The 22,580-nt window shown below is 33.1% G+C and overlaps 3 protein-coding genes across 5 annotated transcripts in view; all 3 read left to right on the forward strand.

The window, feature by feature from the left end:
* Nucleotides 1-510: 510 nt before the first annotated feature.
* On the forward strand, nt 511-4,660 carry LOC149491406 (uncharacterized). Of its 2 annotated transcripts, XM_089698495.1 has the most exons (4): nt 511-1,057; nt 1,144-1,222; nt 3,511-3,810; nt 4,315-4,660. In XM_089698495.1, the coding sequence occupies exons 3-4, from the start codon at nt 3,606-3,608 to the stop codon at nt 4,608-4,610; spliced, it is 501 nt and encodes a 166-aa protein (XP_089554621.1). In that variant the 5' UTR covers nt 511-1,057; nt 1,144-1,222; nt 3,511-3,605; the 3' UTR covers nt 4,611-4,660. The 2 variants fall into 2 exon arrangements, with proteins under 2 accessions (XP_089554621.1, XP_089554613.1); XM_089698487.1 differs by having other exon boundaries at nt 511-1,222.
* Nucleotides 4,661-5,520: 860 nt separating this feature from the next.
* Nucleotides 5,521-8,177, forward strand: LOC149491407 (kunitz-type serine protease inhibitor A-like). The gene is made up of 4 exons (XM_089694476.1): nt 5,521-6,120; nt 7,226-7,417; nt 7,646-7,733; nt 7,885-8,177. Exons 1-4 carry the CDS (start codon nt 6,063-6,065, stop codon nt 8,048-8,050), a joined length of 504 nt encoding a protein of 167 aa, XP_089550602.1. The 5' UTR covers nt 5,521-6,062; the 3' UTR covers nt 8,051-8,177.
* A 10,338-nt stretch (nt 8,178-18,515) lies between these two features.
* The window catches only part of LOC149491408 (peptide transporter family 1-like), a 28,485-nt gene continuing 24,420 nt past the window's right edge, over nt 18,516-22,580 (forward strand). Inside the window, exon 1 of one of the 2 annotated variants that reach the window (XM_089697581.1) lies at nt 18,516-18,632. In XM_089697581.1, the coding sequence (XP_089553707.1) occupies nt 18,567-18,632 (66 nt within the window). In that variant the 5' untranslated portion in view covers nt 18,516-18,566. Of the gene's footprint in view, nt 18,633-21,547; nt 21,726-22,580 lie in introns of those variants that run through there. The other variant, XM_089697587.1, reaches the window with a different exon arrangement.

The following is a 22,580-nucleotide window of genomic DNA, read 5'->3' on the forward strand; positions in this document are numbered from 1 at the left end:
TGTTAATAATTCTACGCTCTATGTTATGACATACGAAAATATCCCAAATTTGACGCATCAGTTGTCAACTCAAACGCCTAACCGTCGAATAGCGCGCTATCTGGCCGTTGGAGCGGCAAATAGATTTATTCCTCAAATAACGTAGTTATTCGATAGATACGTCCTATTCGTCTGTTGTAAAATTGAATATTTTGTTAACTGAAGAATAAAGTCTATCTAGCTGTTTATCTGGGCATTGAAAAATCGGCCCTATATGGTATAACTATTGATCGGCCTCTTTAATTGTTATTATTAGTCGTTGTCTCGATTTTTACATAAGTCGATTAAAATTAATGAATAAAGCATGCAACCCTATAAATTGACATTTGACAATAATTGGAATTTTCTACGTAATGACTTATGACAATGACCAGGCCTGCGACAGCTTAGTTCCAAAAAAATTCGCCAAGCGCTAGTTTCGCGAGCCGCCTTGTTGGCAGCCATTTTGTATCGCTATTTGTCAAACTCAAATGTGTCAAATTTCAAAATGGCAAACAGTTACCTACTTATTGTGTTACTTATCCACCAAAGAATATACTACTCTCTAACGAGAGTTATCCACAGTACCTAACAGAAAGAAGAAGGCAATGAGATATAATATTATACACAACCAGTGAAAACTGAAAAGAATTTGGCGTTGACCTTAATGAAGGAAAGGCCGAAAGGATATCGGTTGCTCCAAAAAATATTTAATTTGCACAGTAAACGAACTTTAAATCGTTTGGCTGAAAATATCATTTTCAATGTGGGGCTAAATGACAATATTTTTCGAGTAATGAAGCACAAAACACAGAAATGGGACACAAAGAAGAAACTATGTTCTATTTTGTTTGATGAGGTTGCTTTTACACCTCATCTCACTTATGTTGAGACCCAAGATGAGATAAGAGGATTTAAAGACTTTGGGTATGGAAGAGACTAAGATTTTGCGATCATGCCTTGGTATTCATGCTAAAAGGAGTGTGTTCAAACTGGAGACAACCTACATTATTCTTCTTTTGTGAGGGAACAACTGCAGGTGCTACAGTAGTTAGAATTTTAAAGGAAGTGGTCACTAAAGTGTCAGAGTCAGGACTGATACCTTTAGCTCTTGTATGTGACCAGGGCTCGACTTTTAGAACAGCCATAAATATGTTGAAATTGGAGACTGCACGCAAAAGGATTTTAAATGATGAATGCAATGGTGAGTAGATAAAATCTCTTTATGAATGAATAGCCCTTGCATGCACATTGTCTGCTTAGAAGTTGGAAAACACCTGGGATAAAAAGTACCCATCAACATTATAGACTACAAGCCCGCATAGGACAAAAATATGGGTCAAATGAACCACCAGGGGATATATCTAGAACGATAGCAGAGCAAAAAATAATAAGATTCATCACTATGCCGTCACTTGTAAGCTGTCCAACTGAGTGCAGATGAGAATTGAAAAGTACAAGTAGACTCGGTAAATTTTGGTCATATATTTTTGTACGGCATTCTTAACCATCGATAGATCCATTAAAAATAATAAGAAACCGCTCAGTGCCGTACAAAAATGGTGGTCCACCAAGTCGGAATTTTTATTTAATTTTCGAGAGTTACCGGGGGTAAATTTGGTCATTTGACCATGTACGGCATCTGTGTCATACTATTGCTATACTGCTTTTAATCCATTATTCCGCAACGCCGTACAAAAATCATGGGGACAAGGGGAAAAAATCGAGAGTTGCAATTCCCTCTCTTTCCCCACTCCAGGGGGTCATTTGACTAAGTACGGCTTCGGTTCCAAAACATTATCTAGCACTCAAAAGTACTATTAAAAGCAATGCCGTCAAAAAATAATTGTTCTTTTAAATGTATACCAATAATCATCTTAATTTCATCGAATTCTTAATATAAAGAGCTGTAAGGTCATTTGACCCTGTACGGGAACTTTTTTTTTAACATGATATTGTAAAATTCAATTGTTGTATAGTATTGCCGTTCAAAAGAAACCGTTCTAAAAAAAGTTATAGAGAAATGCAAAACCAGAAATTTTGTTAAAGTTTAAACATCGTAGATTAATGAAATATAATAGTTTTCTACACTTTATCAGTTGTTTTAAATAGTATTAACATAGATAAATTAGGAAAAAACGATGCCGTACATTTTTGTGCAGACCACATCTTTTAGGCTGATGAAAGCGACGAAAGCTACAATTTTAAGGGTGCTTTATGGCCATTTGATACAGTACGGCATTAACATATTTTTACCCAACTACGGCAAAGCAAAAGGAGGGTTATGGTTGTTTACAGGTCATGTATGTATGTTCATCTATTCCCTCGTAACTTCTAAACTACTTATCAGAATTCGACAAATGACATATCATTAGAAGCGTCTGAATTGTTCACTGGATAACCAGCGACTAGCTAGCTAAAGGCTATATGGGGTTTCACAAAATCTAATGTGGCGCCCTCTAGCGGACAAAACATACAGAGTAAAAAAATAAAGTTAAGATAAATATGCAGTGTTTGGTACCATTTGAAAGCGCTTTACTTGTACATTTTGAATATGTATATATTACTAGCATTTGCTTGTGACTTTACCTGTATTCATGGACTGATTGCATATAATTCACATCTTTTCGTTCATAGCTTTTTTATTAGTTCATCAATTTAACGGAGTCCATTCCACCTGACTGTCAATTTCCAAGGTGATAATTAACCACCTCGAGCTTCTTAATATTAATGTATATTTATATTTTATTATTAAAATATAAAGCAAACATTTCGTTATATGGATTTTTTTCTTTTTCAGATTTTTCCCCTTTGAACCAACGAAAATGTACGGCACATGAAAAAATATTATCTATGCATAAAATACTTTAAAAATAAATTTATTTCGTGTTGTGTCAAATGACCCCCTGGAGTGGGGAAAGAGAGGGGATTACAACTCTCGATTTTTTCCCCTTGTCCCCATGATTTTTGTACGGCGTTGCGGAATAATGGATTAAAAGCAGTATAGCAATAGTATGACACAGATGCCGTACATGGTCAAATGACCAAATTTACCCCCGGTAACTCTCGGAAATTAAATAAAAATTCCGACTTGGTGGACCACCATTTTTGTACGGCACTGAGCGGTTTCTTATTATTTTTAATGGATCTATCGATGGTTAAGAATGCCGTACAAAAATATATGACCAAAATTTACCGAGTCTACCTGTACTTTTCAATTCTCATCTGCACTCAGTTGGACAGCTTACAAGTGACGGCATAGTGATGAATCTTATTATTTTTTGCTCTGCTATCGTTCTAGATATGTCCCCTGGTGGTTCATTTGACCCATATTTTTGTCCTATGCGGGCTTGTAGTCTATTATATCTTAATATCCATCTGTATGTTAGTACATGTCATATGTCACCTGTGTGCTTATTTTCATCTGTAATCTGACCTGTAATACTTGCATCAAATTAACTTGTTGAACTCAATATACTTTTTTGTTTGCAGATGGAACTATTGAGGTGTCAGGACAATAGTTAAGTGTAGTGTTTGATCCCCCACACCTACTTAAGGGCCTAAGGAACAACCTGCTCACGAAAGACATGCTCTTCAAAGGCCAAGTTGCCACATGGAAGGATATACAAACAGTATTTGATGCTGATTGCCAACTAGGTCACACTAGAATGCATAAAAAACTGACAGAGCACCATGTTTATGCAGCAAAAATGAAGAAGATGAAAGTTAGTGTAGCTGCCCAAACTCTGAGTGCAACAACCAGTGGAATGCTTAAATACACTGCATTGTTCAGTAAGTATTTACTCGGTTATCAATATGCATTAAGTATCTAAAAATACTAAAATTATCCTCTTAATCACTCACTTGCTTTACTTTTATTTATTTATTTACGGTCTCCAACTTAATAAACACCATGAATTCACACTATGTAAATACTTATTAAAGAATTAGGTTCTTAATCATATTTTACAATTTAGTCTTTATGAGTCAATAAGACATTCAATTCAAACTAATGTATGCTTTCTTAAGAGTCTTATAGAATAGAAACAGTAGTTGTTATTTGTGTTTATATTTTTTATGTGTTACTAGTTTTTGCCTGCGTTTATTCTACATATATACCTGCCTCTTGAATCACTTGTACCTATCTATTAACAAAAACTGCATCAAAATCTGTTGCGTAATTTTAATGGTCTAAGGTTCTAAGCACACAGGGACAGACAACGGGAAGCAACTTTGTTTACTACCTATGTAGTGATACTTATCATGTGATACTTATTTAATTATGTAATATTTCAGAAACTACAGCCTCAGGTCAAAATGTCAGTGAGACAATGGCCACAACAGGCGAAGCTGTGGAGTTCATTGACAAGCTATTTGATAGCGTGAACGGTTCTCGAGGAAGCACTGTCCGGGGCAAACTGCGTGGACCTATAAAGCCGAAAACATATCAAATTTTCAGTTTTTGGACAGAAGCCAAACAAATATTGAAAAATATTAAATTTATTGATACAAATAGCAAGAAAGCTCGCAAAAATAATAAAATCTATTCTAGGTTCGAGTTCCTTCTCTTAATGGATGGGTTACAACTGTAGAGAGTTTTGAAAGGTTGTCTAAACTGTTGTTCGAAAAATATGAAATAGAATATTTTTATCCTAGAAATGTAAATCAGGATCCTCTAAACCCAGTCAATGAAAGATTGCGCGTGCACTCTTCTGCATATACAGCAGGGTATATGTGCAGGAGAGTGACACAAAAATTTTAGTGTAGGAGATGCTCTGAGACTTATACCCAAAAAAACAGAGATTTATTTCACAAATGGATCGAACAAAGAGAATACACCCTTTTGAAACATCACAATTTAACCTATCCATCAAAGAAATTTTTAATGATATATAGGGATATCTCGGGCCTTATACATGATTATTTGAATACAAAAGATGTTTAAAAAAACATTTAAAAATACAAATATTAAAACAATTTGATATAAATTGGTTGGGGTGTACACATCACAAAACAGAAGTAAAGGAGTGGTTGCTCAATTTAATGATGCATGTGCATAATTGGTGCAACATAATAAATAAAATTTTAAAAGGAGGTGTACAAGAAAAACTTGTTAAACAGATGTGTGCACCTCAACAAATTGCCTTTGACAAATATAAAGCCCATGGGCTGAGGAAAACTAAATAAAAAACTAAAATCTTAAATTTTGTTTTATTTTCATATTTCTTTCGTTATATTCGTATCCATTGAACGTAACGAAAGATACTTTGAACCTTGCAATTTATAGAATTATCCCTACAAAAAATTTCCGTGGTACATCACTATGCTATCGATATTCTATGCGTCATCGTGGCTTTTATAGCTCGCTGTGGGTCATCACTAGTAGGTGACGTTACGACACTAGCGCTTGGCGCATATTTTTAGAACTAAACGTCACCCGTAGTACTGTCCTATCTGTCTCTGACTAATATATAGTTATCTGTGACAATGACATTTCTATTTTGCCCTCATCGTTACATATTATTTTTTAATTTTGTTTAATATTATAATGTAAACTGATCAATACATAATATTTTCGAAACAATATATCTGTATGATGATCTTACTTTATCTATGATACGTTATTTTTATTTAGTTTCTAAATCCTTAACATATATGAGAAAGTGTGATTGTTTATTTTTTTCGGAGTTGCGGAGCGATTTTATAAGATTTGAGTATCTAGGGAGAAGGCTCGAGAGCTATAATAATGTGGCTGAAGTTTACATTCACATTGGTTATAAAGTTAAGCATGCATTTTAATAAACAGTAGCCTTTGTAACAGCCAACTGCCTCCTTGGTCCTGTGGTTAACATGTGAGCGAACCGAGGGCTCCTGGGTTTGATTCCCGGTGGTGACGAAGGAATAGAATTGTTTTGGTCTGGCAGGACACAGAAGGATGATCACCTACTTATCCCTAAAGAAAAATCAATCAGTGCATCAGATGTATGTATAATGCATTTGCCCCTTTTACCACAGTAGGGGACAGGTGACTTTTTTTAACAGCAATGCTCAAACTGCATCCACATCACATTCCTCTTGAAGATTTGAAACTGGGTCTTAGAGGTAAACATTAATTAATAAGAAAGCATTTAAAATTTACATGTTTGTTTAACATTGTTTAAGTAAAAGTTCCATTGTTGTATGCACATGTTAAATCTAATGTTTCTACTTACATGATATTTTTTTAGAAAAATTGTTACTTAAGTAATTAGTAAATGAAGAATAAGAAAATAAGAGAACTTTTGCACTTTCCATTTTTTATATTGTGCGGGTACCATGTGCATGTTAAAATAAGTAGATAAACAAATTATATACCACTCATTTTAAGTTAGAGTTTCTATTTAGGCTAATTGCCATAGTATTTCTCTAAATTACCTCACAAACAATAACTTTCATGTACATATTATGAAATCCAAACAAAATTGGAATTGTATATTTTTGAGATATAATTAAAAATCCTATAATTTTACCCCGTCACGTTTTTGAGGCACTACTTTAATATTTGCCTTCAATAAATATCTTGCTTTCATATTTAAAATATAATAGTAAGTATGTACTTTTTATTTATGAACTATAACTTAACATTATGATTGCATTTTTATTATACAACATAAAACTATGTTACATATAACTGTTATAATTTAAAATGTATTTCCTAACCAGTATTTTTATCACTGCTATAAAAATAAAATATCTGAATTTTTTATTAATATTTTTTTTTTGTATAATTGTTGAGTTAGTTGTTTTTGTATACATGAAATTGCTAAAAGTCTTTTTTATTAAGAATCTAAGTAATTTTGAAATCTTGGCGATAATAGGACTTCTAATTTTTATACCTTGCTTTTGTCGTAAAAGACATACAAAAGCTGATCATAGATTTAAAACATCGACTGACCGAAATATAAGGAAAGTTTGCATTCAATATAATCAAACACTAAAGGGTAACATTACATATTATAGTTATTTTTTTTTTCATATTTGTGTATTTAGATATGTACCTTAAAAAGTTTTTATGAAAATTTAAAATTCCATAAGTGTATCCAATTCCAACAACGTCATACTGCAATGAATGAATTCTAACCAGCTATTTTGTTTATTTTTCACCAGCTTACTAGATGGAGTACTTACTTTTTTACCATTAAAATATGAATCATTTACTTATTTTCAGCCCGTCATAAAACATGTTTTCTGCGACCAGACACCGGGCCCTGTCGAGCAGACATCATACAATGGTACTATGATGTGAGGCAGAGCAAATGCTACAGATTCTTCTGGGGCGGTTGCCAAGGCAACGGCAACCGTTTTGAAACACAGGAACAGTGCTATGAATATTGCTTCTTGGATGTTAAAGACAGTCAGGGTATGTGATATTATAATTATTATGAGTATATACTCATGACAATTTATTACTAAATTACTAATGGTGCATTTGAAGTAAAAGATGTTGAAGATTTTATACTACTGTGAATATGTTAGTTCTCATGCAAGTACCTACAAATAACAATAACAAAGTATGACATTATATGAAGAAAGAAGCGATCCGAAATACTAGTGGGATTTTGTAACTTATGAAAAATATTTGTTTCAGCTCAAATCCCACATTTCTGTTCATTGACATTTAATTATGGTGACTGTTTTGGATATTTCAATCGATGGGCATGGGATACATTGGGCAAGTATGTAATTTTTTGTAATATAGGTACTTATATGTTTAGTGTTCGTCTTAATGAACATTTAACTTGTATACATAGTATATTATTTCTAGTCTGTGATTTAACCAATAAAACAATAATAATATATATTTTTAATTTAATGTTGACATTTCAGGACTTGCAAGCGCCATCTATATTCAGGGTGCGGTGGTAATCAGAACAACTTCCAAACGTACCAAGAGTGCATGGACACATGTCTAAAACCACCAAACAACACATTGAGTAGAAGTCATTCCTTTACCACTTGTATACCCGCGATTAATATACCTGAAGTTCATTGACACATTGAAATAAAAATTGAAATATATTTAAACCATTAATAATTCATAAAGAAAATAGTAGATGTGTTGTGTTTATCGAAATGCTGATAATTAAAGTTCATATTAATTAATGATAATAAAGACAATGAATTCAATAGATGTCTTTTAAATTACTTAATCCTTTCGTGCAGATTTAATAGTACTAGTATTATTATAGTATTATATTATCTGTGATAGTACAACCATGGAGTACAACAAAAGCTTTCTTCTTTTCCTCTTTCTTCTTTTTCTTAAATGGCTATTCACGTACTTAGGTTTAGCTTAGGTCGAAGATTTCAACTTTATAAAGTTCTGTGGAACGAAACTAGATGGCGCTACTAGTACTAAATCGAAACCTATCCTTTGCTATAAATTCGGCTCGATTAGGTTTGTAAGTTTTCGATCAATGATAAATTGAAACTAGAACGTTTATAAACTAAAATAAATAAATCTATTCGGCTAGGCAACACCCATCACCTCTTTTTTGGGCGTCGCAATTTGCTTGTACACAATGTAATGTAATGGAATATTCTTAAATTGAAATTACGTCTTATAATAAACACCGATACATAATAGTCATTGCAAACTATAACAATAGAAATAGCTTAGAGAAATAGTATATCGATAATCGATATAAATTTTCTTACGAAACACTCCACTTTTATTACAAAGGAAACAATAACTATTTATTCTCCATCATTTTATTCGATTATTACGTTCAACAATATGAAGTTAAGTGGACTGCACATTATTTATTTGATTTTATTTGCAGTACAACTTGCGTATACGGTAAGAGATTAAAAATGGTTGATAATAATTTAATAAAAAAATCTATCATATAACTATAGAATTCCAAAAAAAATCTTCGTTACCCTTGGTCCTTCAAATTACTTAATATTTAAGGCATTCTAACTGTTCTACACTTTTCATCGTAGGAAACTAAAACAAACCCGATTAATTGCATACAAAACGGTACTGACACGGCATATAAACAGTACTCAAAGCATATTATAGCGACAAGGCTTAACCAATTTAACGTGTTTTTCAAAAATTACATCGACACACTAAAGTGCGATTTTAAAGACATAAAGCCAGAAGAAGTCCGGAACAAGGATATAATTAAAGTTTACGTTTAATAATAATTGCTAAATATCCACCATTTTGATTCCCAGTGTACTGTATGCAATGCCAAGTCCAACGATGATGTATGGAAGTTTGTTAAAATACCCGTGCCGAAACGAAAATACATGGTCCGCATGACTAATAGTACATCTCCGTATTAATGCCCAAAAATAAATGAATTAAATGGAATTAGTCTTTTTATTAAAAAAAATGTTCCTCTGGAAGGCAAGGAATATTTACATTGATAATGATATCAAATTTTAGACCTCCTTTAGTAGGTACTAAAATTTGGACAAATACCTACTTATGTAAATCTGATCCAGACCATACCTACACTCTCTATTATATAATATGTAGATACAAGAGAAATATATTTACAGTAAAACAACGACAAGAATATTAATAATTATTATCAATTTTAAAGCCAAATAAAAGGTTCATAAAAATATTAAATTAATAAATACAATTTCACAGGCGCAAAACTTGAAGCGGATTGAAAATGAAATAACTTCCCCAAAAGATTGGAGTAAAACAACATTGGGGCGTAAAATAGAAAATATCCTTTCGCAGCTTGGAGGATCTAGTAACATTTTAAAAAGCGATCACGATTTTAAATCACTATTGGATCAATTAAAGAATATTTTTCACACGTCGACGCGGTCCAGTGTCTGCCGCAAATGTCGAAATAAATTCTACGTTTAATATTGTAAAAAGTAATAAAAAATCTAATTGATATTTTTATTATTTTTCCCACTGTCATAATTTATGAACATAATCGATATGGGTACAGTATTTAGATATGTATCTAAAATCTAACTTTTTTCTTTACTAGCTGTGCCCGCGACTTCGTCCGCGTGGAATAGTGACTGCATAGTAGTTACTACTTAACACACAATTATTGAGTAAACACGTCTTGAAACACGTACTACCATAAACAACTAAATTATAAGTACTTACAGATTATTTTACAGTTAAGAAATAAAATAAATAATAACACAAAATAACTGCTAGTAAAATTTATTACTAAACTGAGCTATAAAACTTTTAGTTACAGAAGAGTTCAAAATTTCCAGGATGTGGCTATCCTCCCGCTCCCATATCCTTCTACTTTCACAGACTTTCAACTTTTCCCTTTCACCCCTAGTAAATGGCAGAACCGATTTTGATGTAAACCATGTCTAATTGTACCTATATGTACACGTCATATCTTTTTGTTTGGTGCTCCATTTGGATTATTTATCCCCAATATATCAACCCTAAGGTGCCCTATATGTAATAAACAGATGAACCGATTTTGATAAAACATGACTAATTGTAATTCGACTGACCGGTTGGCTTGGTTGGTAGTGGCCCTGCCTTCCAAGCCAGAGGTCGTGGGTTCGATTCCCACCCGGGGCAAATATTTATGTGATGAACATAGATGTTTGCTCTGTGTCTGGGTGTTAATTATCTATGTAAGTATGTATTTAAAATTATATATGTATGTATATCAGCCAACTGATTTCCATAACACAAGCGAAAGCTTAGTATGGGATCAGATCGTGCCGTGTGTGAAAATTGTCCTGAAATATTAATATTTAAATATTTAATTCACACGTCAATTGATATGCCGCTTGAGTACATATTGTTTGACCACATTCGATTATTCATTCCCACTTTTACCGCTATAATCCAATAAATGGATGAACCGATTTTGATTAAATACCTAGTTATGCCTCATTATACTTTCATGCCCTTTCATTTGATATGCCAGTTGGGTATATTTGACAAAATTCATTTTTTTATTACCACTTTTATACCTATATCCAATAAATGGATGAACCAATTTTGATAAAATATGTCTTATTGTACGTGTAAAACGTCATGTCTTTCATTAGATACTTCACTTGAGTATATTTGATAAAATTCATTTATTTATTCCCACTTTTACCCCTTTATCAAATAAATGGATGAACCGATTTTGATAAAATTTGACTATTAATTGTTTCTGACACGTCGTCTATTTTCATTTGATATATCAGTTGGGTATAACCGACAACATTCGTTTTTTTCATTCCCACTTTTACCCCTATATATATAATAGCAATGCCCTGCGGTTTCACCCGCATAGATAGCGATATCTTTACAGTGAAAAGTCTACTATAGGTCGGACATGAAAATCACCTTTACCTCGTCCCACACTACGGCCTTTTTTTTTTGTTTTAGTGGGGAAATCTTTCATAGATACCCACGGCCTCCAGGGGAGGGGCCGTGGGTTATGTCGGATTCCTACCGACCAAAACCCCACTGTGTTCCGTCAAGACGCATATTGGTAGAATTCCTCCGTGACCCCCGCACTACGGCCTGCTCGAACAGTATACCTACTATTTTCTGTAGATTGGCACTTTTAAATTCGTTATATCTTTTGAATGGAATATCCAATTCTTTTCATTTAAAAAGTATTTTGCTGGTATTGAAACAGTCTATAATAAAACATCATTTAATGGGATAAGGATTAATATATGTGTATGGATAACATGGTTTGATTACTGTCGGCACTTCTATTTACTTTGAAAACGTAAAAAAGTTGTTGTAGTAACATAACTACTGAAGATGGACATATGGTATCGCGGACTTTCTTGTAGATATTGATCCATTCTATAATACTGTAGAACATTTTTTTGTTCTATCTTCAATAGATTCCGCAGCGCACGCGATGACAGAAGTTTTATTGAGGATTTTTTTACACCTTGGGTTACATTATTGCATTTTTGGTAAGGATCTCTAATTTTTTTGAAAATGCAATATAGCCTATGTTGCTCAGTAAAGATGCAGCTTTCTAATGGTGAAAGAATTTTTGAAATCGGTCCAGTAGTTTTTGCGTGAAAACCATACATACATACATACTTACATACATACTTACAAACTTTTCCTCTTTATAATATTAGTATAGATAAATGGATGAACCGATTTTGATACACTATATCTATAAGAACAACTAATGTAACAAAAAAAACGCATCTTATTCGTATTACCCACGTATTACCCGTTAGCGAGCTACGGTGGCACAGATAGACACGCAAACACACATAGCGGACGTAACACCCCTCTTTTTGCGTCTGGGTTTAAAAAATATAATACCTACGACATAATTAATTAAAAGACATTTTATGTATAAAATTTACCTCGAAGTAACCATAATGCTATTTGTGCAGGTTTTAGACTTATGAGCAAAAATCTAAATAAAGGTCCTTTGAACCCCCTACTACCCCCTCAGCTTAACCCCCCCCCCCTTCCACCGCTTGGGGACTTTCGATATGATCATCTGGACATGTCAAGAAATAACTTTAGCGTATAATTTACGTAATAAAGTTATTCAAATAGAATGCCTTAGCAAATGTTCGCCGTGATTCCTTAAATGGTCATAACTTTTTTTATTTATGAACCGATTGACATGCAATAAACACTAAATGTTAAATGAAGCTTACCACAATATATTAGTGAAAACCGCATCTAAATCGGATAAGCCGTTTCTGAGATTAGCGAGCACAAACATACAGACAAACAGACAAAAATTTTTTTATCTACAGTTTTGGGTTCAGGATCGATTTAATAATAACACCTGCTAAGTTTTTTTTTAATATTTTCATTGTACAGACATCACTTTTCTACAATTTTATTATAGATATGTATTGATGATGATGATGATGATAATACATATTACATAATATATTCTAATGATCTAATCTGTATACCTTTATGAACGACCAAGAAGTGAACGACAGTATTTAAAAGGTACTAGCACAGACTAATAATAATATACTACGTATGTACTAGGTATACCACTCGACGACACACGTCTCAAGAACTGATAAACAGATTTTCATGATTTTTGTTGGATTTGTCTCCGCTTGTGTGAGGACATTGTGTGAGGATAGATAATAACGAAGCGGAGATGTAACGGAGACGACATTCTTTTATAAGGATAAGTAACTATCTGTGGTTTTTCATTTCAATTAATAGACAATTAATATGTGAACTTGATGTGAACAGTGTGTGAACATGTGTGAACCACAGTGTTGGTCCGGGAGCCAGCAGCCGATTTTATGACCAAGTTCCTCTCAAGCGGTAATTAGTAAAATGCATCAAAGTATAGTATTATGAAGCCTCGTGAACGTCAGCTGAAGCTCGGTTGGGGGGAAGAGCGGTTGTAGCCTCCCACGCACGTAGGAAAAAAAAATACATTCATTCATTTCCTCTCAGCTAAAAATTTGTCAAATTGTAGCTAACCCAATATCTCAACGAAAAAAAATAATCAGCTGGTTACAACATGGTGTATTAAACGTCAGCTGGTGTCTCGAACATGAAAAAAAAAAATATATTTTCCGTGATTTCCTCTCAAACAAAAATTTACCTGATGATAGCTTATATGTAACTGTGGATAAATATATAAGTCAGCTGGCTGTATCTTGGTGGAAAAACCGTCAGCTGATACTTTGAAAGTTATTACATAGGAGTTAGACAAAAGCATCTATTGCCAATTTATATGCATCAACTGACTAGGTTTTCCTCAACTTATTGCTAGCTGATTTTTTTTATTTATCGCATCAGTATATTAACAATCAGCTCACAAATTTTCATCTGAGAGGAAATGACGTATCTTTAATTATTCGACCTTGCGCTTCAATATAAGAGTTGAGTTGAAATAAACATTCAGTATCAATATTTTTGAAACGAATAAGTATGTAATCAAATAATTTTATATATTTAAATAATTAAATAATCAATAAGAAATCAATTCAATCAATTCAAATCAATTATCATTGTTTATCAAGTTTATAATATATTAATAAATATTATTTATCGAGTAACTAGTTCATTTATTTCTTATTGATTATTTAATTATTTAAATATATAAAATTATTTGATTACATACTTATTCGTTTCAAAAATATTGATACTGAATGTTTATTTCAACTCAACTCTTATATTGAAGCGCAAGGTCGAATAATTAAAGATACGTCATTTCCTCTCAGATGAAAATTTGTGAGCTGATTGTTAATATACTGATGCGATAAATAAAAAAAATCAGCTAGCAATAAGTTGAGGAAAACCTAGTCAGTTGATGCATATAAATTGGCAATAGATGCTTTTGTCTAACTCCTATGTAATAACTTTCAAAGTATCAGCTGACGGTTTTTCCACCAAGATACAGCCAGCTGACTTATATATTTATCCACAGTTACATATAAGCTATCATCAGGTAAATTTTTGTTTGAGAGGAAATCACGGAAAATATATTTTTTTTTCATGTTCGAGACACCAGCTGACGTTTAATACACCATGTTGTAACCAGCTGATTATTTTTTTTCGTTGAGATATTGGGTTAGCTACAATTTGACAAATTTTTAGCTGAGAGGAAATGAATGAATGTATTTTTTTTCCTACGTGCGTGGATATATATGGTACGTGCTTTATAATACTATACTCTGATGCTTCTGACGAATTATCTCTTGAGAGGAAATAATGAACCCAATTTGCACCTGGCTCCCTAACCAGTGTGAACACAATATAGGTACTATCACAATATAGGAATTGCTAGGAATAAAAAAGAAAACAAACAGTCATGTGTGACAGACATCTGTTATCTTCTTTATTTCATGAAATAAAAAATTAAAAAGTTGTAAAAAACGAAAATGTATTCGAACGAATTTCGACCTTATTTTATTTTAATCAAAAAGGAGGAAGAAAAGGGGGATAAGTTTGCACGGATAACTATGGAAGTGAAACATCGTGCGACGAAAGAACCCATAAACCCTTTTACTAAGAAGACAGTTTACACACAAACTTACCCAACTAAACTAATCCCAGCTGCACCTAGAAAGGCTTGTTGTTATTATTGCTCACCATAGTACTAACTTTCACTTTTTATACAATGCAAAAAAGCTCTGAAGATTCATTAAAGAGAAGAAGAAGGCCACTCATACATTTTCTTGGCATGATTTGGGCTCGGGCTCTAGGCAATATTCTGGGATCGTCAGTGAGACTGATTTCATGCCATAAAATGTCCACAAATGTGTACATATTCTGCTTACAATCCTTTTACTTTATATCGCAGTACTTATCAATTTTGGTCAGCGAAGAAACCTATTTTGTCCGTGAAAATAAGGAGGATGTGGATTCTTTGGATGATTTTGAATAAAATAAGCTGTTAAAGAAATTAGGGTATATAATATTCTTTGAATAAAACGATATCTCTTTGTATTGTTTGCTTTACTTTCAACAAGTGATAGTACAAACAGAAATGGTGGGATTACCTACTGGCGGGGATTAGTAGACTCAAGAGGTATCTATGTATCACTTGTGATTGTTACATAAAGTCAATATTTTCAATATTTTCAGTCAGCCCAAATGTTTATACATCTGTATAACCATAAATACTTACATATTATGTGAAAATATTTTTTCAGGATTTATCTTAAGCTGTTTATCTTAGTCTGCTAAAGGCTCTGCGACGAAGAACGTGTTTTTTCCAAGCTTATACATATAGTTTTTAAACTTGATATATATTATTACATTCATGCACCTTTATCCTGTGATGTGACCTGTGATGCCCTAATTTCATCAATTCCCATACTTATTACTTATACGTGCTTTATACCTGTTGCTGGTGGCAGAGGTAAAATTTAAATAAATAAAATTTAATAACACATAAAAACTACATATAAAAATTAAATATCACCATGGAACCCGTTAAAGAAGAATTTGCAAGTTTATCGTCAATCTCCATTACGTCCCGCATCCCAGATTTTTGGAAAATATGGTTTATACAAACGGAAGCAGTTTTATCACCACAGAAAATGTCAGATGAGGCGAAATATTTTATTCCTTACTCGGCTGAACATCAGTCAGAGTTAAATAAATATCTTGGTAGTGCGAAACGGAAAGATAAAAGTAAAATTAATTGGAATAAATTAGCAGAGCAAAATTTTGAACAATGTAAGATAGATTTGAAAAATGCAGTTTTGTTGATATATCCTTCCTTAGATTGCAGTTTTACAACAAAAAATTAACAATATTTGGCAACCTTTAGGATATTTTTCACGTAAACTTACGGAAGCTCAGCGTAAATACAGTACCTATGATAGAGAATTATTATCTAGCGATATATTTATCAATAATCCATTTTTGCAACATGGTTGAAGGCCGCGAATTAATAGTTTATACAGATCATAAACCACTTTGTTTTGCATTTAGTAAAATAGGTACAAATAGGGAAACTGCTCGAAGAACTAGGCAAATTATGTTTATTAGTGAGTTTTGTACAGATATTCGTCATGTAACAGGTAAAGAAAATATAGTTGCTGACACGTTATCGAGAGTTGAAACAATAACATGTCCCACTGTGTTAGATTTCGCAGAACTCGCCCAAGCGCAGGAAACGGATGAACAACTTGCAGAAATGCGACACCGGTCAAACGTAAACAGTCAATTTACACTTAAGCGTGTTGCAATGTTCGATTATAATAAACCAAGAAACAAATATATTGTGAAACATCCACAGATAGAATTCGACCATATTTACCTAAACAATTTCGACGTTTAGCTTTTGATGCTGTGCATAATTTAAGTCACCCAAGAGCCACAAAAAAATTAGTAACTGATAGATATTTTTGGCCAGAAATGAATAAGGATATAGGAATTTGGTCTAAAACATGTATTGAGTGCCAAAGAGCTAAAGTCTCAAAACATACTGTATCCGATTTAGGAAGTTTTCAAGCCTATATACAACTGACCATATACATTTTATACAATTATTTTTCTTTAAATACATTATTTTACAATTTAACCATGGGATTAAATCAAACCAAGGAAAGTGTAATTGTCATTAACGAAAGTATTTCCAATGTTTCAAAGCTGGAACATAAAATTAATATATTATTTGGAATCATAATAATTCTCATTGCAGTTATATTAACTATTTTTGTTTGTTGTGTTTTGAAACAACAGTGTATTAAAGTTGCTAGTAATTGGTTTAAAAAAGAAGTTATGAGTACTACTAGTATAATTTAATTTGATTTTGTTTAAAAATGTTCCACATTTTTTTTGAAAAGGGGGGAATATTGTCGGTGCTGTGCTGACGCAGGATTTTCGGTCGCGTCGCACATTCACATATGGTCTAAGATCCGAATATAGGTCGACCTGCACCGGCGTGATAATAGAATGAGATCAATTTTATAATAAATGTAGTCTATTAAAAAACCTATTAAAGATGGGTTGACTGAAAAAATCCTGGACAGGATATTTTTAGTTAATTATTAAAAAAAATCTTTTTATTTTTTTAATTATGCAGTGTTGATTCAAAAAACAATTTTGTTATAAAACAGCGCTCATGCTCATATTTTTTTTTTTCTATCATCCCATCAAGTGAAAGTAACTGGTACGGATATGCCTGTTTATACCTGCCAACCTAGCAGATTGTCCAGGTAAATATTAGAAAACCCTATGACTGCACATTCTGTAGGTTTCATACTTCAAGTCTATTATAAATTTTTTTATTATCTTGATAAGTAGGTACTTACTGCAATTAATAAAAAAAAAATATTTTTTAAAAATTAATTAAAATGTCCTGTCCATGATTTTTTCAGTCAACGCATCTTTAATAGATTTTTTAATAGACTACATTTATTATAAAATTGGTCTCATTCTATTATCACGCCGGTGCAGGTCGACCTATATTAGGATCTTAGCTTAGACCAATAGCGTCGCCCCCAGTTTTCCCGTAACTCGTGCCACCGACCCACGTCTAGTAGTTAGTAAATTAAAGTACAATATTATATTTTTGTGTAATTTAGAGGAATATATAATTTCCATTGACTGCATTCTTTATTTCATCTCCCTACACACACAGCAACACTAAATACCTAATAGATATATTAACATGTAAAAAAATTGTCACAGCCAATTTTCAATAACATAATATGGTTCACGAAGAAAACTGAATTCACTTCATTAATTCCAAAATAAGTAAGTATAAACGGGCACAACGTGTTCACGTGTAGAAAGAAACTTCGACCATGAAATTATGAAAGATAACAATTATTCTTACCATTTAACCTTGCATTTTTTGCACATTTATATGAACGTCCACTGCAATGACGAATCAGCGATATAAGCGCCGATTCGCTGACTTCTGCCACAGCTGGATGACGCGGCGCTATTATTTCGCTAAAACATAGATTGTTTCTAACATAGGTAATATTATTGCGTCTTGCGTCTCGTCATCGCGAAGGCTAAATGCACGTGCGGACATTGTTAATTCACTATCTCTTATCATTCCCTTATCTTAATACGTTAGTGTATACTCGTTATGCCCTGATTTAATATTGTTTTCAAAATGGAAAGCGACGATGCCTCAACTACCCAAGATATCAGCCTTTTGAGGAGCCGTAAGAGAATAAAAGTGAGTGAATTGTAATCTTATTTAATTATCCGCTATAAACACTGAACGATAAGGCAATACGACTACAATAAAATGACTAGAACTATGCACTATTTACTTAGCTATATTTGGCAAGGTAACGCATTTATTAGGTTAAAAATATTCCTTTACAATGTACGTACCTAGGTAGCCATTTCCATAAATAAATAACTTTTATGCAAGTTAGTTAACATAGCATCACCGTATGTGCCATGTGGTAACGCCAATTTTATTAAAATAGTAAATTAAGAAATTAATTACAAATTTATATAGTTAGTTACTTATATTATTATATAAATATATTTATATTCAGATTCAATCATACTTGTGAACTAAACCAGACTATTACATTAGGCAAAAATATATGGCGATAAGTCTTTTCAAATTATGCTATTTCAGCCTTTATAATATATAGGACAAGACAACAATGTTTTAAGTTTACAAAATAATTTATATATTAAGGAAATAGAGATGGCGCTGAGTCAAAATATTCCCGTGGCTGAGTCTTAGCTAGAGATTTTATTTCTAAACAGGTGACTGTCTGGAGCACTGTGTACAGATATTTTTTCCGTTGCGATATTTATAAATATTTAAATTTTAAATGAAAACAATATATTTTTATTTTGCACGGTTTTTTGAGGGTCATCTGCCATCTGTCGTTTACTATGTTAGCCAACAAGTGTAGTTGCCCGCAATTTGCAAAAAAAAATCAATTAAAATTATGGACTGAAACTGTCCAAACATCATTAATTATTAAAACAATTAGGGCGGCCGTACACGGACCGATTCAACCAGTTGAGACCGACCGCTTGAAGCCGCGACCGCGCTATGAACTTCATTCACCGCCGCGCCGTACACATGACTGCTGGAGCCGTCGCGACCGCTTCAAGCGGCAGTTGACGAACTGCATAACGAAATTCCACCGTGCCGTCGAGGGCTAGCGAGCGGTCGTGAGGCATACACTGACTGCTCGAGCCGTCTACTGCGCTAAGGCTGTCGACAGCTCCCACCATAGGCTCCTCCCCCCTGAAAATCAATGACTCGACTAGTCAGAAAAACAACCGCTCGAGCGGTTGGTAGCGACGGCTCGAGCGGTCAACATCCGATGGCTCGAAGTCGAGCAGTTGATGCCGACCGCTCGAGCCGTTAACTGCTCGAGCTGCCAATGTACGGCCGCAACTAAACTCAAATATGAAAGTTAACTTGGTTAAGAATAAATTTAATAGAAATAGTTAACTAGCTAAAACTTTTTAAAATAAATTAATTATATTGTAAGTAGTAGGTATATTTGTAATTTGATGGTCATTTCTCTTCATTTTGGGTGAGAAGTAACGATCAGACATAATTTCTACAACTCAAAGATTTTCTGCGTAGTTCTTAAGTAGTAAAGTAAAATACCAATCGAATTAGGTCATGATGTTTCAAAGAAATCCTCTTTCTTGATAGATTAATCATTGATCTTTCACTGGCACGGTATTTGGATGGATATTTTTTTTAAATACCTATGCGACGCCCAACGTTAGGTATTTGATATTTCTCCTGCTTCCTTTTTGCCGTCATCCATATCCACCACTCACCAGGGCAGCCAGTGGACGTTTCACGGTGTTCCAGCAGGAGCGATACACGTCGCCTAGACCTAAGCACGGTGTTGATGTACAAAAACTTAGCATGAATAAGAGTTTAGACGATTTATTTCATTTTTTCTTTCTGTTTTATGGACAATTTAAATACATGCCTTTTATACAAAATAGGGCGTCATGAAACAATAAAGATTACCTAAAGGCCGTTTCTTTTGTCTCATGGTAGTTCACGTTTCAATTAACAGGACCTTGACTCGGTCTGTTAAATACGAATCACACTTAAATCTGAAGTCTTTAAATTCCTGAGGAAAAGCAGCAATCTCCTTGACCATCTCGCTCGGTCTTACAAGTGAACTTGGAAGGATTTATTAGCATTATATTAGAATATATTGTCATTTGTCACGTAGGCTACTGAATGAAAGATCCTCTTACGTGTCCAACATAAGAAGAGCTCCAATTTTACAGTATATTAATTATTGTTTATACAATACGTTTATTTCATTTCATAGACATTCGCAGTTGACGAAAAAAAAATACCGCCAAAATTGACTTCCGACGATTGCTCAAATCAATCAAAATAAAAAGCATCAAAACATAAACAAGAATTTATAGCGCTTCATAGCATAGGTACTTATATTAAAAAATAATGATGATTACACACTTTGGTATTCCCCACGATGCGATCGTATGACGTAACCGCGATTATAAGGTCCCAGACTTGAGTTGCGAGTCGGCAAAAAATACTAGGATATAGGTTATAAGATATTGGGATAAAGTTCGCGTGGGACTTAAACCACATAGGTACATGTAAATATAACTCAAAATTTCACATATTTTTACCGTAATTAATAAACGTAAGAATATAATATCTTCTACGTACGTGGTACATAATATATTGCTTAGGCCTTAGAGCACATCAGGATTAGGTGAAAAACTGTTTGAAAGCGGTCCAGCAGTTCTGATATTAGTGCGTTCATACAATCGAACCAACTTTTTAGATTTATGTTATTATTAAGTTATTAGCGTACTCATAGTATTGTTGTGTTTACTAGTTGTGTATTCACCAATAAAATATACTTTTTTACAGGTCTGTGCTATGTCTAATATATGATATATGTATGCGAATATACTGTATATTATATGTATAACATAACATTCTTCACTGATCCCATTGTACTTTAGGAATCCTTGACTACTTACATACTATCAGTATTATGTCCTACTCAAGTGTAATTCAAGCGGCTGAATGTCGATATATCGTGGCACGAGACAATTAATTATTGAGGAGTTACGAGTTACGACTTACAATCTGTCATTTGTCAGTCAGTGCTTGCTTAGTAGCGCGCGCGCAGACAACTCGTGCGCATGTGTCAATGCGAACAACGTAATATTTATTATGTTTTCTTCAATATAAAAACAAAAGTTTTGGACAATTGTGACTTTATGTGAAGAATAAGACGCCCCTAACATGGAAGAACAGGGCAAAGCAGCAGGGGTAGGTCGTTTTTAATTTATAAAAATTTTAATGCCATGCGAATTATATGCAATGCCGAATTATAGTTATTTTATATGTTTATGATTTTATATATTATATAAAATATTAAAGAGGCTTAATGCCATTTTTTGTTTGAGGATGACAATATATTATAATTTAAGATATGTTTAAGATTTAAATTGCATTTTTATATATTACCTAGCCTTTGTAGAGCATGTGTTACGAACTTACGACAACATAAATAAACAGACTTTCATATTATGTTTGCGATGTATGTATCATGTTTTCTTGTGAATAATATATATAGTTTAAGTATATAAATTACATTTATAGTGCATAACTATGGCATAACTTTTGGAACGTCGTATGGAACATTACAGTTATTTTCAAATTTCTTGTGCCATCCAATTTATTCAAACTACCCGCTTGTAAATTATGTCCTATTTTAAATGTTTCTGTCATTTTTTTCAGTTTGTGTTAATGTAAACATAAATGCATGCATGCAAAAACTACAGTACCCATACAAGCACACCATCTTTATTGGATAGATTTTGACTAACAATGGGCAAGGTCATCCACTTTTTATCTAAACTTCTTTACTAATATCATAAAGCTGAATGATTTTTTGTTTGTTTGCTTGAAAGCACTAATCTCAGGAACCTCGGGTCTTATTTTGAAAAATCCACTGTAGGATATAATTATCATTATTTGGCTTATAAGCTACCTAAGTATATAATATTAATATATTATATATCATCACGCAAAACCGTGGAGCACAGCTAGTCCCAAATCCCAATAATAAACGGGACAATCCGGATAACTAAGAAGTTATAGAAATTTAAAAATAATTTTAGC

The sequence above is a fragment of the Colias philodice genome, chromosome 1 (genome assembly GCF_061535455.1).
Source record: "Colias philodice isolate Cphi_HAF_F1 chromosome 1, ilColPhil1 Martin Lab GWU primary, whole genome shotgun sequence".
Classification (NCBI taxonomy): Eukaryota; Metazoa; Arthropoda; class Insecta; order Lepidoptera; family Pieridae; genus Colias; species Colias philodice.